The sequence below is a fragment of the Squalius cephalus genome (genome assembly GCF_949319135.1).
Source record: "Squalius cephalus genome assembly, chromosome: 6".
Lineage (NCBI taxonomy): Eukaryota > Metazoa > Chordata > Actinopteri > Cypriniformes > Leuciscidae > Squalius > Squalius cephalus.
In genome coordinates this window covers 4092406-4108262 of record NC_137127.1, presented here as the reverse complement: position 1 = coordinate 4108262, position 15857 = coordinate 4092406, and the positions used below count along the sequence as shown (strand labels likewise).

The 15857-nt window shown below is 36.0% G+C and overlaps 3 protein-coding genes across 3 annotated transcripts in view; all 3 read right to left on the bottom strand.

Annotated features, from left to right (window-relative positions):
- nedd4a (NEDD4 E3 ubiquitin protein ligase a) overlaps positions 1 to 4193 on the bottom strand; it is a 45295-nt gene extending 41102 nt beyond the window's left edge. Inside the window, exons 1-4 of the mRNA XM_079873892.1 lie at positions 3861 to 4193; positions 2083 to 2156; positions 421 to 499; positions 276 to 314 (exon numbers count right to left, since the gene is read on the bottom strand). Of these exons, the coding sequence (XP_079730018.1) occupies positions 276 to 314; positions 421 to 499; positions 2083 to 2156; positions 3861 to 3911 (243 nt within the window). The 5' untranslated portion in view covers positions 3912 to 4193. The remainder of the gene's footprint in view (positions 1 to 275; positions 315 to 420; positions 500 to 2082; positions 2157 to 3860) is intronic.
- Positions 1 to 15857, bottom strand: part of dnaaf4 (dynein axonemal assembly factor 4) — a 503354-nt gene that overhangs the window by 106151 nt on the left and 381346 nt on the right. The window lies entirely within an intron of this gene.
- Positions 6749 to 15302, bottom strand: LOC307159911 (potassium/sodium hyperpolarization-activated cyclic nucleotide-gated channel 1-like). The gene is made up of 11 exons (XM_079873611.1): positions 14926 to 15302; positions 13006 to 13201; positions 12796 to 12897; positions 12577 to 12714; positions 11294 to 11455; positions 11119 to 11203; positions 10640 to 10761; positions 10406 to 10537; positions 10034 to 10268; positions 8289 to 8421; positions 6749 to 6852 (listed from the first exon to the last, which is right to left on the bottom strand). The coding sequence occupies exons 1-11, from the start codon at positions 15141 to 15143 to the stop codon at positions 6804 to 6806; spliced, it is 1572 nt and encodes a 523-aa protein (XP_079729737.1). The 5' UTR covers positions 15144 to 15302; the 3' UTR covers positions 6749 to 6803.

The following is a 15857-nucleotide window of genomic DNA, read 5'->3' as shown; positions in this document are numbered from 1 at the left end:
ATATTATTTTTTATTTTAATTATTTTTTATATATTCAAGTATTGATAATGACATTTTTTTTAAAAGGCCAGGAATTCCCAAACTTTTAAGTTAATATTCCAATCATTTAACAACAGATTGCATGTTCTTTGTCAGTTCTTTGATGACAGTTAATGGTCACATGACATACAGGTTAACAATATTTTAGTTTATATTTTCTTTTTTTAGTAATTGTTATATATTTATTTATTTTTTTCTTTAATTTTTCAACTCTTTGTAAATACCCGTTCACTTACTCTAAAGAAGAATTCTTCATTCCACTTCGGATCCAATGTCTAAAAAAAAAGACAAGAACAGAAAGATGTAGAAATCTTGTTCAACATCTCTTGACAAAAAGATAACTTCTGTAGTCAGAGAGTCTGACTCTGCACACAATCATACCTTTTTAATGGTTTTGGTCTGTAGACTGGTGATTTCTCCGTTGACCGGGTCATAGAGCGAGATTCTTGTGTACGGATCGCTGCGGATGAAAGGAAAACAGACTAATATTACATAAGCACACAACATGGAAAAAAAAGATTTCCCATCTTTGACTCATACAGGAAGTGTTACTAAATATTTTAGTAATGTGGTCACGGTCCATTGTTATTTGCAGGATCAGTGGTCATGTGATACTGGAATGAATGGATCTATCTTTACTAACCATTACAAGTCAGGATTCATCCATACAGTGTAGAACGATTGTCTCAAACCAGTCTAGTTCAGATTAATAAGTTTGGGATCGTGTCATTCATTGTCTTAACCCACATGCAACATCAGGAGGAAGCGAGACACAATCTCTCAACTGTTCATTTGAGTCGATGAAGGTTTTCACTGCACATCTGGCCTTTTCCAAGCGAGTGTCACAGTGAAGGAGAGATGATATCGCTCAGCACAGATATCGATTGCATACCTAGAGCTGTGTTATTTAGGTCAAAGTGAGCACGGCCGATCTGTTCGAGTCCTCAAGGACGGCCAGGACGGCTGCTAACACTGCCATCTACTGTACTGTGTTTCCGGGACCGGGTCCATCAGCATGTAGTGCATTTGAAGCTATGCATAATATGAATTCTTTAGCATGTGGTGGCTCGTAAATAACTTTTCTTGGCAAAATACTGAGCTTGCATTGTATTACAAAGCAAACCTAGATCAGATAAATTGACAAATGGATAAATATTAAACTAAATAATCATTAAGAGTCTAAATGAAACCGCAACTGTAACCCATATCACTTTTTTGTGCAGGAGAAACAAAACAAAAAAAAGTAGGACGGGACGTGATTTTACACTTTTGGGAATAGATTGATGATGAAAGTAGGCTTTTTGAATAGCTGAATGTGACAAAACGAGCATAATAAGGCCAGAAATGTGCGTTAAGAAAGTAAATGGGGTCAATTTGGATTTCATGCTGATGACGTCATGATCATTATTAATTTATTTTTCAAAAAAGATTCAGCTGAGTATTTAAATGAATCAGAATCCAATTATTAGGCTGTAAAAAACTATATCTATAATCTTTTTTAGGAACTGATAAAAGCCTGTATGAGTGACAGATTGTCCGTTGTGCGGAAATCATGAGACACGGATAAACTATTTTGTGTTTTCATAACAAACTGAAGGCGCACACACACGGGAACAGAACATGATGCCGGCGGAGCGGGTGTATAATGCAAACAACTTATCCGAGCGAAGTGTCCTTAAAATGTGCCGTACACCACCTGAGACTATGCCGAAGCATCTAAACCGTGACCCTGAGTGAGTGTTGAGTGAAATCAAGGGGAAAAACAAGTGAACTGAGCATTTAAAGAAAACACAAACTCTCATTCAAGCAGAGAAAGAGACCATAATTACTCATCAACAGATATGGGTGATATTTAAAGAGCCAGGTTTATACATGATACAATGGCAAATGAGACATACACAAGATTGTTGAAAATAAGCACATTTTATACAATATTTATTTCTGAAAAAGTCTCAAATGGTCAAGTATGTGCTGTTTAATCAGCCTGGCCGTTATATATGTCTTTCATTAACATTAATATGTTCTGGTGTCATTTGTACTGACCTGGCACCCAGAATGTCCTTCTTGGCCAAACCAATTCCAGCAATGATTTTCACCCTTAAGATTCGGGATTCATCCTGAAGGAAAGCAAAAAAATATATATATATTCAAGGTACACAAACGACAATGAACATCAAGAATGAAGGTTTAAGAATATGTATTTCCTACAGAAACAGGAAGTTTGATCCACTTTGACCCTTAAGTGGGAGGGACATTCTTCTGTCAGAGAACATTTGATTGGCCAGAATGCATTAACGCAAGATGAAATCATTATTTTTGGTATATTTTCCTAAAAGGAAAAGATAGTCAATTTACATAAATACACACAGTGCCGGTCAAAAGTTTGGAAACATTACGATTTTTTTATATTTTTGAAATAAGTCTCTAATTCTTATCAAGGCTGGATTTATTTGATCAAAAATACAGAAAAAAAATATTGTGAAATATTATTACAACTTAAAATAATGGTTTTCTATTTGAATATACTATAAAATATAATTTATTTATGTGATGCAAAACTGAATTTTCAGCATCATTACTCCAGTCTATCACATGATCCCTCAGAAATCATTCTAATATAATGATTTATTATGAGTGTTGGAAAAGTTCTGCTGCCTAATATATTTGATGAATAAAAGGTAAAAAAGAACTGCATTTATTCAAAATAAAAAAATATTTTCTAATAATATAAATCTTCTTTACTATCACCCTTTTTATCAATTTAACACATCCTTGCTGAATAAAAGTATTGATTTCTTTTAAAAAAAGAAAGAAAAAAAATTACTGACCAGTAGTGTATATTGTTGTTACAAAATAATTCTATTTTTTAAATAAAATCGCTTCTTTTTTTTCTTTTTTATTCATCAAAGTATCCTAAAAAAGTATCACAGGTTATGAAAGAATATTAAGCAGCAGAACTGTTTCCAACTTTGATAATGAATCATCATATTAGAATGATTTCTAAAGGATCAAGTGATAGACTGGAGTAATGATCCTGAAAATTCAGCTTTGCATCACAGAAATAAATTATATTTTAAAGTATAATAAATTGAAAACCAATTATTTTAAATTGTAATAATATATCACAATATTACAATTTTTTCCTGTATTTTTGATCAAATAAATGCAGGCTTGATGAGCAGAAGAAACTTCTTTCAAAAAACATTAAAAATAGTAATGTTTCCAAATTTTTGACCTGTACTGTATAGACTACATATCATATATGCATATCCTCAAAAGTAACAAACAAAAGCTATCAAAATGCAGTTATGATGACGTCTGTGCAATGATTATATCCGAAAAAGTGTTTTTGTTTAAAAAAAACGACAGCAACCACCCCATAAAAGAGCAATGAACAATAAATATAATAAAATTATAAGTGCCACATGTGATCAAAAATATGCTATATAATAAACATGTGACGTCATGCGGTAGTTATGGCGTCATGCGAGCCCTCACAAGTATACAGTAGATATTGCGCAAGAGTGACACTTGAGAGTCACAAGACTACAATAGAAATGAAATAAAGTGATCTTTATCAGCAAATCAAACACATCCTTTCCCAAACATGGTTATATGTCAGTTTTGTGTCGTTAAGTAAACAAACAGCACGTCGTACTATCATAACACAAAGTGGAGCAGAACTTCATCTCAGAGACCCACCGGATCCCACAGAGACCATATGACATAAGAGCTGTAGGCAGGGGTGATGTTTATGCAATATAACAGATTTTTATGACTGATATAACACGTCACATGATATAACAGCTGAATTATTGTACCTCGTCGCTCTGAAGTCCTCGAACCTCGGGGAGTAGCGCGGCCATGTTCATGTTCCGTGCCAGGATGCCAACCTGCGTCGATATGAACGCCGAAAAGACACAAATAAAACCCTAACTGTCAAAGAGTGCGCTACGCTTCCACGGAAATCGGTTCCCCAGGATATGACACGAGCGGAGCGCCGTTAGCTTGACAAATGCGCCGTGGAAACTACGCCGATGTACATCCTCACAGCGCGCGCCCGGACACGCCCCCACGGCGCAGCTCACGCCCACTACGCTCTCAGCCACGCCCCCTTCCTCACGAGCACGATATAGAAATAACTGCGTTCACTTGAACGCTGTCATGACAACAGTGCTGAGTGTTTGTCCTTGGCAGTGTAACGTTTTGTTGATGTACATCTTATCTCTCTTTCTCTTCTAAATCTACATTTTAAATCAGGCATGTGGAATGTTTATTATGATCATTACTGGCACATGCAATACTGTATGTAAAACAATCAAATATGTCAACAATAATATCAGTATACCAAGTACTGAACGTCGAGGCATAGATAGATAGATAGATAGATAGATAGATAGATAGATAGATAGATAGATAGATAGATAGATAGATAGATAGATAGATAGATAGATAACGTTAGATAGATAGATAGATATTAAAGGGAGTCTGAATAGAATGATTAGAATATAATAGAGTAGAATATAATTAAGTATACATTAGTGTGTAAAAAGTAAAATTTTAAGTACAATTTAGTGTGTCTATTACAAAGGCAACACCATTGTAAACCACATATACGCAGTGCATATCTTTTTAAAGTATTTTAAAATAGGTATGGGATGAATATAGTAACATAATGATTAACACGTGCAAGCACTATAATCCATGAACTTGATAAAGGTTGCAGATATGTTTAACTATCTACAACCAAATGTCTTTCAACTTGCGTTTGCAAAATCAAAATTGTATGAATGTGTGGCAATTTGTACAAATAGAGACATTTTTGTGAATACAAATGTTTTCTTTTGTATTAGTGTATACACTAATACAAAAGAAAACATTTGTATTCACAAAAATGTCTCTATTTGTACAAATTGCCACACATTCATTCAATTTTGATATTGTATCATAATTTGCGCATGCAACAAAGAAGATGTGCGTTTGTGGATCAGGTGACACGCGTGCATTCATTGACTCTTTTCTAAGTCAATCTCATTTGATTTCATTTGGATCTTAGTTGATTCACCCACACACAAACAACTACACATTTATAGGCCTGGTGCTAATTATTAATGTGTGCACAACTACCCATTTATTTGACAAATTCACAAATGTGCGTCACTACATTTAAACTAATACAATACAGCGTGTTGTGTTGTACAAACCTCACCTCACAATATTATACATTTAAAAATTATACCTTACACAATTATTGTCATTATTATCTCACCCCGTCATTTGAAACCCATTTGACTTAAAAAAATAAATAAATAAATAAAAAAAACAAGAGAAATAAGAAAAACATGATATGAACTTGAAACGATGAGGGTGAATTAATTGTGACAGAATTGTGATTTATTGGTGAACTGTTCCTTTAATAACTTGTGCTGGTTGTCCTCCTCTAGTGGACGGATGATGAAGCGCACATCCTTCAAATTTGAGAAATGTGTTAGGCTACTATGTTTCTCGAGTCTTGTAGATGTGTCAGACAAATAGAATAAGTATTTAGATGTTATCGTATTCATATTTAGATAAGTGGTTGATTTATGTTGTATATTTGTTTAGACATTCACCAGGTGTTGGTTGTTTTATTATTATTATTATTATTATTATTATTATTTCTGGGCTGGTTCATGTAGCTTTACTGCCACTTAATTTAATCATGGAATTTGATTTGGAATGTTATTTAGATCAAATATCCACATCTATACTGTAAATTATGGTTAAAGTTCATACTTTATTTCTCAAAAAGGGGTTGCAAAGTGCTAATAGATCCTGCTAATCTCATCTCTTCAGTCCCTCAATTTCACAAAAGTAAAACAAAAGAATTCTAAATGAATTTGTTTTTAATCTTCTGTGAACATTTTGGTTTAGTTTACAGAATCATTTCCAAAGTGCTTTATTTTACTGTAGTGCCTGTAACACTGTCTCATTGCCAAATACTGAAACTCCATGAGAGAAAATAAATATTATTTAATTTATTATGATGTTGTCATATGCACCCTTATGAAATGCATTACTTGTGAGCTGACTCATGTTGAAATAGTGATAATCTACACACTTGACTGGTAAATCTGAAATAATAATAATGATGATGTTTATAGCACCTTCTGAACTGATACGTGTAAATAAAGAATATTAATCTCGTTACTGATGATGGTAATGATGAACCAATAACAGCCACAGAATGTGATGGATAAGGCACATAAATCAAACTATTTTACAGATTGTTTGGGTCGATTTCCATCCTTTGCAATCGATATTTACACGATTATAAACTGTAGGGTATAAAAATATCCTGAGAATAGAATTAGGTTCACGGCACCAGAGAGTAATCTTGACGGCACTCGCAAGAACATGGATAAGTCGCTACATAATCAAATTCACAAATATCACACCATTTAAACATTATTAAAAATACATAGGCTACTGAGTTACTAAAACAATCTTTGTCAAAGATGTTACGAACCCCTGTTTTTAAAATGCTCGTTGGAAAAGGGGTAAGCAACATAAAAGGACATGCGAGGCAAAGTGCAATTCAAACATTTATTATAAGGCTAATGAAGCCGGGATTCACCGCTGAATCCCTTCATCCCTTCATCCCTTTATTATAAGGCTAATGAAGCCGGGATTCACCCCTTCATCCCTTCATCCCTTTATTATAAGGCTAATGAAGCCGGGATTCACCACTGCGTGCCTCAGTCTGTTTCACTCTTCTTCTATACTCAAGAGGAGCCATCAGAGCATCGGGCCACGGGTGCGCAGAGGCGGAGCCTAACAAGAGAAGGAAACCAATCAGAAACAGATACACACAAAATACAAATACAACACTCATAAGGCTTAGGCCGTAACAAAGAATACACTTGTTTGTTCACAGTTTGAACGTTCTTGTTTCCATGTGTTTAATTTCAAGATCTGAGGTGAATTATCCACTGTTGCTTTTACAGCTTCAAAGCTGGAGCACTAAATGATATTCAGAGTCACATTACACGCTTTTAACATTAAATAAAGCACATAAACAGCACCTGAGATTATCATCGCCACACTTTGTGTTTGTTGTTCCAGCGCGACGTCACAGAAAAATAGAAACCGTTTCTAAAATAGGATCGTCGCGTGTCGCCGTCACGGCTGGATAGGACACACACTCTGATTAACATGGAAAAGACCCTTTTATCGCGTGTTGTCACATGTAGTTAGCACACAGTGTAATATGACTCGGGACTACCGGGTTGTCTCAGAGAGTGATTTGTTCATTTTCAATAGATTCTGTACTGGAAACAGAAATGATTAGTTCATCCCTCGAGTCTTCGGGTTCGGGTCCGAGTCTTTCGTTCTTCCCGTCAGTCCCATAGAGGCTTTGCTGTCGGTGCCGGAAAGAGAAATGATTAGTTCATCTCTCGAGTCTTCGGGTCTGAGTCTTCTGAGTCTTTCGTTCTTCTGTCACGTGATGAACGAATAACTCGAACCTGAAGTCGATAGACTCGAAACGTGAACTAATCAATTCTGTATCCGCTACTACCGACTGCAAAGCTCAGTTTATGAGGATGTCACGGGATGAACGAACGGCTTCGGGAGGAGGTAAACTAACACACTGCATAGTCTGAAGACCAAGATCAATTAATTAATCGTTTCTGTTTCTCATAATTTGGTCTTTTCCTTGCATTGCAATTTTTTTTCTTATTCTAAATGCGATCAACATTTGATGTGTTTGGGGAATTTGGCTAACATGTAACATTTTAAATACATTCTACTGAAATGAACGAAATGAATAATAAAAAAAAAAGATTCGTTCATTTTGATGAACCAGATTCAAAGATCTGAGTAAAATGATCGGAACTTCCCACTATTACACGAAATAAGGATGCGTTACCTTGACAAAATGATCTCTTGGCCACAACTTATTATCACGTTCCCACAAGTTAATGTGTCATGGCCACGACAAAACTAAAGGTGATGATACACAGGGCAACTTTTTGAGCAATGTTGCAGGGCAATCTTGCCGAGCGATTGTTGCTTGGGCACTTTCCCATTGAAAATGGGCAATACATTTCTATCTGGATAATTTAGATGGGTCATGGGCCCTGTGTCTCATCTGGTTGCTGTTGACGGCAACATTGCCCAAAAATTTGCCCTGTGTCCACTCCCGATGAAAGCAACTCATAATGCAAGACTTATTTTCTAGATCATTTTGATCCAGTTGTGCTGCTCACCTCAGTTCGTTCACCACATGTGGGAATTCTTCCTCAATCTCCTGAAACGCTTCCAGTGTCAGGGTGAAAAGGCTGCAGGTGCTCAGCGCAGAAACTGTGGCCGACTGTCTTCCACCAAACAGGAAGCCGATCTCTGCAGAAACACAAAACCTCTTAAAATGGCGAGTATGAGGCTGGTTGTTTAAAACACACTGGAGTTTCATCCAATGACTGACCATCTGATCAAAACTGCACACAAAACTGGGAAATTAATTCTTGATCTGGCAAGCTCTGTAATCTAATTTTGAGCATTTTTGAGTGTGAAACTCATGCGATTGACGCTGTTCTCACGCTCTCACACCACACGTCTGTTTTCTCAGTGAAAAACATCGCGGCGTAAAGAGGACACTGACAATGTAGCGACAGACAAGAGGTTCCTTTTGATGTGAAACAAACTGCATTTAAAGCAAAAGCTTAAACACCCGCTCTAAGTGTGCATTAGGGTGGTCCTTATCAAGTCCAAATTTTTTTTTTTTTTGCAAAATGATAGTGTCTTAACCTTTTAAACTGTTCCTTTTAACTTCAAAATTAGAAATATGCAAAAATGTTGACAAAAAAAAAGATATTTAGAGGTAGCTCAATCATGTGGAAGATTGCCTATGTTAAGCTGTGCGGCCTTATTGTGATATGCAAGTAATATTAAAAGTTGCTGCAAATGAACTACATTTTATTGAAATCAGAGCAACACTGACATGACAACAATGACAACAATCTCAAAAAAGCACAAAGTTTTCAACAATCCCTCATTTCTGATGCTCAGCAGCCAGTGTTGACCTTTGCAGTCTGGATAGATCCGTCGGTGATCTTCCACCACATGAAGGAGAAACTGCAGTTGTTCTTCAGAGTGTGTGAGATAGCCACTGTATTCTTGAATCAGAGCCACTCCTCTCTCGGAGTGATCATTGACTTTCATTGCATGGTTGCCTGTGCCTCCTGATAATCTGCTTGATTCGGCCAAAGTTCCGGGTCAATTTCAAGGAATTTTTACTAGCCAAGTACAATACCAAATCAAATGATCTGTTTTTACGAAAATCATCAAAATCTCAGAAAGTTTAAAGCTATTGAGCTACCAGTAATTATTATGTTACTGCCATAAAAATTGGCATGCTGTATTTTCTTATATAAAGGAACAATTTGAAGGGTTAAGAGCATGACAATTGGATACTTTAAAAATAAGGACCACCCTAGTGTGCATGTTTTGATGTCCAAATGTTCTTGTTCTTGAATATTTCTTAAAAATTGCATATTTTTTTAACATATATATATATAAATATTAACATATATATAGTATATTATATATCTATCTATTATGCATATACATATAAATCAGGCAGCTGAAACTAATTAAATAGTCTCAGGTGCCTAATTTTTATTTTATTGCAAAATAAATTGCTATTGCTTTATATAAGGTTGGATGTTTAAGCATGTCCAACTTTATTCGCATTCATACAGTATCAGCATAAATACAGCAGATTTCAACTGCTAGATTGCTTGTATTGTTGCAAAATGTAAACTATATTATCGCCCAGCTCTAATCTGATAAAAGTGACTATCAGAGGCATGCAGAAATTCAGATATTATAAACATAATTTTCTGTAAAGCTGCTTTGAAACAATGTGTATTTGAAAAGCGCTATATTTGACTTGACTAGCACTGCAATGTGGACCAGACCGTTACTCTACACGAGACAACTTCTCATACATCACCTCCGAAGTGATCTCCATCACACAGCTCCATCTGGAAAGCCTCGTTCTTCACCAGCACCCGTCCACAGTCAATGAAGAACATTTTGTCGTGTTGAGCATTCTGGCAAATGATGATATCACCAGCATTGAAGAACTCATTGTCCAACTTCATCAAGACGGCGTCAGTGAATTCTTTGTTGTGCGACAAAAACGTGCCTTTGTTCAACAGGTTGGAGCATCTCTCCGCCATGATATCCTTTGAAACACGAAACATAGCACTATTAAAAATTATTTCTATACAAAAAAAACTTGTTTGAGCCAAATGATTGTTTGAACAGCAGAAAAACGTATCGTGTGTTATCTGAAGTTTATATTTATGAATCAGTTAGAAACCTTTCTGAGCTGTTTTGAGATGACGTTGAGGATGTTCTCCTTCTCCCGGTGCCACTTGTACTCGGCAGTGGTGCGCTGGCGCAACACTCTGGGCAAATTTTTGAACAATGTGGAGGATTGTAGCCGGTTTATCTGAAATATTGATATATCATGGCATAATATCATCAGAGTTTGAATAATCAAACTTAACAAATACAAACAGCTTTAATTTTAACTCCTAAAATTCAACTTTACCTTGTATGCATTGCCAGCCGCAGACATGCTCCCAAATGATGTGATCACGCAAGAAATCAATGCAAAACACATTATATTTCCAATCACCATATTTACAATCGCTAACCACCGTTCATCCACACCTAAAAACAAACAAAAGGGAATCACTTTAGTTCAATGTTTTTTTTTTACAGTTCTTCAGTGGTGTTTGCTCATGCAAAACCTTATGCCACAATGCTAAGGGCTAAGCCATTGCCTTTTTTGTTTTCATCTGGCAGATGGAAATCATATGTCTGATCATTTGAAAGTAACAGCACATCATGGATCAACTAACTATGTATCACAAGTTCCAAAAAAATCCCAAATCCTGATCGTAAAAAGTGATGCTGCCCTTATTAAAGTGATTTCAGGAGACATTTTTCTGCACCAAAGACTGATTATCAGATTGATTATCATTTCTCAAAGATTAATTAATGTGGAAAGAATGCTGTGCGGCGTACGTGTTGGTGTGTCAACTGATCTCCAGAACATCTGAGAGAAAGCTCTGAAGGAAGCATAGGAGTATTTTTCCCCGATCGAGCCGTTCTGCAAAATGTAACAGATAAAAAGGAATGACATGTTGAACACATCATGTCAAACAAATGCCTGCATAAGCAATTCAAAAATGAGACATACCTCAATTTTCTCTTTCACAACCCAGCAGTCTTGGGGAAACTGTTCCATTGCAGAGATGAAGTACTGCACGCAAGTGTTCCAGTGCCAAATGAGGACCATCATCAGGAAAACTAAGACAAGCCTGAATAACTTCTTGACGCCTTCAAGCTGTACATCAGACATCTAAAATGATAGATGATAAAACATAAAGTATCCATAAAACAGTATGGGTGTACAAAATACAACCAAAAATGTTGCTTGCTGGTTTATCGTGTTATGACAGAGGAGGTAAAATGTGAGAAAATACTACAAAAATGATATTAAAAATCCTTGCATCTTATTTAAAAAAAAAAAAAAATCAATCTTATTATTAAATACTATTTTAGGCTGTTTGGGGTTCTTGAGTTGCTATATTATTATTCTTTTTTAGAACACAAAAGATGATATTTTGTAGAATGTTGGCAACCAGACAGTTGACGGCACACATTGGGTCTCATTCATGAAACACGAGCAGAACGAATTTTTGTGTAAATCGTGTGTAAAGTGGTTCTGGCGTAAATTTTCGGATTCATTAAGATGTTCGTATTTTCCAAATGGTAGTTGGTATGAAAGAAATCTACACCTGCTCCCAGCCACGCGTAAATAGTGCGTTTAACATCCAAACGTTTTGCTCATTAATAAGGCTGCATTTTAATTCACCTTAATCGGGTTTATTTGACGGGGTTACATGTCGAACCATTTTTTTTTCACTTCTGGGACTGTTCCTAACTGCATCTGTAATATGCTGCCAAGCTTCCTTTTTTTAGGACCTGATACGCCACTATGTACGCTTGAAAATAAAATGTGGCGTAAAATAAAACTTCTGATAATAAAACTTCAATTTCTGCATCTGAGAAATTTCTTTTTTTTATTCGCTTTTGAGAAGACATGTTGAAATCCTTCGTTTGGTGTCATAATATGATGCCCATATATAGTTGTCAGTCGGATTTAATGGGCGGGATTTATGGTAATTGAGAATGAGCGTGCACGCGCGTCCCATTTACGACTGATTGGAATTCATTAACACACACACACATTTCACTATCACATCTGACGTTTACGAAGTATTTGTGAATCAGGAGAAGAGTTTTTGGGAAGGTCTCTTTACGCGCAAATCACTCACATATTTACTCGTATATTTACGAATGTTTCATGAATGAGACCCAATGACTTCCATAGAAGTTCTCCTCTATCTGTACAGTGTGAACATATTGCCATTGAAAATGTCTTGCATAAACATGACGGTGAGTTGTGCTGAAACTTACACTTTCCAATTCAAACCAGTATCTCAGAAGCTTTGGCACACGGAGTAAACGGATCATGCTGAGAATCCTCACAAACATGAGTATCCGCACCAACTTCGAAACCACCAGTGAAGACATGTCACCGTGTTCAAAATGCTCCTGTGGTGAATTGGTTGTACTGTAAGAAGCATCTCTACAATTTGATCAGTATGAGTGATATTAACTGATGAATACAATTACCACAATGGTACTGATCACGTCGACCGGAAATGCAGCCACCATATCAGCAACAAACCAAGACCTGAAATAATTCTTTCGAATCAATTTTGGATCAAGGATGACCTAGACAGAGACAGGAATGCATTTAAAACGTATTTTAGAAAGGTAAAGCCATAATAAATAATTAATATTAAACTATAGACATACAAGACAATGAAGGCGTGTTCATACCTGACCGTCTTCACTGAAAATGCCCATTCGAAAATTAAAGCCAACATCAACACAAAACATGAGGTCTGAGAATACATTGTAAGCCACCCAGTATTTCTGGGCACTTTGAAGCATATCATCAGAAAATGCTATGTCCAGAGGAAGCGTTATGAGGTTCACAAATGTTAAGACCACCATAAACACAAGATAGACGTTCCTAAAAGACAGAAAAAGGCAAATTTTAACATTTCATTTTAGATCACTGTCACTGTGATGGCATTAATGGCACATTGACAGACATAAGAAGTAGTCCAGTCATTTTAAGCCAAAATGGGGGTCAATCTTGAACAAAATGCAACAGAAGCAAACTCAACTGATTTTGCATCCTCAATATGTCCTGAGTAAGGAAAAAAAAAAGTCCCGAAGAATCCCATTAGGGGAAAGTTTAGAAAAAGACCCAAATATAGCCTATTCATACGCCTATTCATTCTCTTTCTTACGTGAATATAGAGTACAAATTTTAACCTTTAGATATCACCATGAAAATTACTGAGTTGATTACTTACATCAAGATGAACAAAAAATGTATTACAAGTTTTTTTAAATTGTTTGTTAACATGGACAGACAGTGCATAATCTAATTACGTATGTGCTAATTTGCATAAATACCACAACAGGTCTAAACATTGGGTATAGCCAGGTGAAAATGTCTTGTTGAATCTTGTTGACATATAACAGTAAAATACTTAATGTTAAGGTCTGAATGGAACTCATTTAGGCTACCCATGAGCATTAATACATAAAGGCAGGAAGAAGTACTTTAGAAACCAGCCTTTATTAATGTTTAAGAGATGGGGTTTGGGGCTGGGTCTGTGGGACTGTTTCTGGGGGACGAGTCTGAGGGAAGAACAGGAGACAATGGTAAGGAGAATGCAGAAGACAAAAGGTAAGTAAAATAAAAAGTGAACCCCCAGAAACAGTCCCACGGACCCAGCCCCAAACCCCATCTCTGCAATAATAATTAATAAAGGCTGGTTTAAAGTACTTCTTCCTGCCTCTATGTATTAATGCTCATGGGTAGCCTAAATGGGTTCCATTCAGACCTTAACATTAAGTATTTTACTGTTATATGTCAACAAGATTCAACAAGACATTTTCACCTGGCTATACCCAATGTTTAGACCTGTTGTGGTATTTATGCAAATTAGCACATACGTAATTAGATTATGCACCGTTTGTCCATGTTAACAAACAATTTCAAAAAATTTGTTATACATTTTTTGTTTGTCTTGATGTAAGTAATCAACTCAGTAATTTTCATGGTGATTTCTAAAGGTTAAAATTTTTACCCTATTCACGAAATGAAGAAAAAGAATGAATAGGCTATATTTGGGTCTTTTTCGAAACTTTCCCGTAATGGGATTCTTCGGGACTTTTTTTTTTCCTTACTCAGGACATATTGAGGATACAAAATCAGTTGAGTTAGCTTCTGTTGCAATTTGTTCAACCTTTTTTCATAAAATGACTGGACTAAAGACATTACATCCTCATGACAACACATGTATTTATTTAAATAAATAGGCTAATGGTAATTACCACTAAATAGTGGTATTAATTTCAATTGCAAGTGTAACATTTTTAATTTTATCATTACATTTTTATATTACTTATATTTATTTACATTTAATCGCGTGTATTAAAATGTGGATGTGAATATGTATTTAAACTGTGCTTGATTTTATTATGATATTACACAAAATATTTGTCCAGTGTAATCGTCTGTCATTCATGTTCACTCTTAATAACCGTATTTTTACTACAACGATCACACTTCTAATTACCATATACTGATGCTGAATAATTAGAAATTGAGCTTGGTTAATATGAAATATGGTGTGCGTTAGTTTCCAGGCTAGCGAGTCTGTGTTAACGTTCGCGTACCTGAAGTGACTCTGTGGGCTCAAGACCCAACGGTGGGTTTTGCCTTCAGCTTCGTTTTTATCTTCATCTTCGTTTTTATCTTCAGCTTCGTTTTTATCTTCATTTTCGTTCCGTTCAACAACACACACTGTCACTGATCGTCGTTTTCCTTTTACGAGGTCTTTAAGTTCTGTCCAGCTTGTTTTACCCCGACCACTTGAGCTATTTTCACTCTTCATCGCGACTGAGAAACAGTTACACTATTTGTTATTTGTTTCTGTTTGAACTTTAGAATGACGGGATCGCGAACCGGCGCGTGACAGTCGAGCAGTGATGGCAAATTACACTGTTTTAAAACTTCGTTCGTTCACTGGATTGTTTTCATTGGACTGATTGATTTGTTGCAATATATTAAGAACTCATCCTGAAATCGTGGACAAATTTAAGTAGGCTACACTCCAATGACAGCCATTTAACAAACGCGCGCGCGCGCGCACACACATACATATAATGGGTGTTGTTCATAATCTGTTTGCCTCTACAAAGTATGCTTTATTAATAGGCCTATCTTGTGTAGGCTACTAAATTTGGTGCTTCAATTTCACTTTATTAAGCCACATTAAGCGTATTATATGAGAAAAGAACGCTTGATTACGGTGCCGTTGTCTGTTTTAGCAGACTGCCATCTAGGTTTTCTCAGACAGCTGTATGTGTGTGTGTGTGTGTGTGGATCGTGCAAGGCTAAACCGGCGAAATTAAAGTCTCAAAATCCAAACGAATCAAATAGGATTGACTCAGAAACGAGTCAATGAATGCACGCGTGTCACCTGATCCACTAATGCACTTCTTACTTGTTGCGTGCACATATTCTGACCTACAGTAATACAAAATCGAGGTTTTGTATTAACAACTATGTCTCTATTTGTACAAAATGCTGCACATTCATGATTTTC

Coding starts and splice junctions, on each gene's coding strand:
- LOC307159911 (XM_079873611.1), bottom strand. CDS start 15,143: ATGAAGAGTGAAAATAGCTCAAGTGGTCGGGGTAAAACAAGCTGGACA. Junction 13,202..14,925: donor AGCCCACAGAGTCACTTCAG/GTACGCGAACGT, acceptor TCTGTCTTTTAG/GAACGTCTATCTTGTGTTTA. Junction 11,204..11,293: donor TTGTGAAAGAGAAAATTGAG/GTATGTCTCATT, acceptor TACATTTTGCAG/AACGGCTCGATCGGGGAAAA.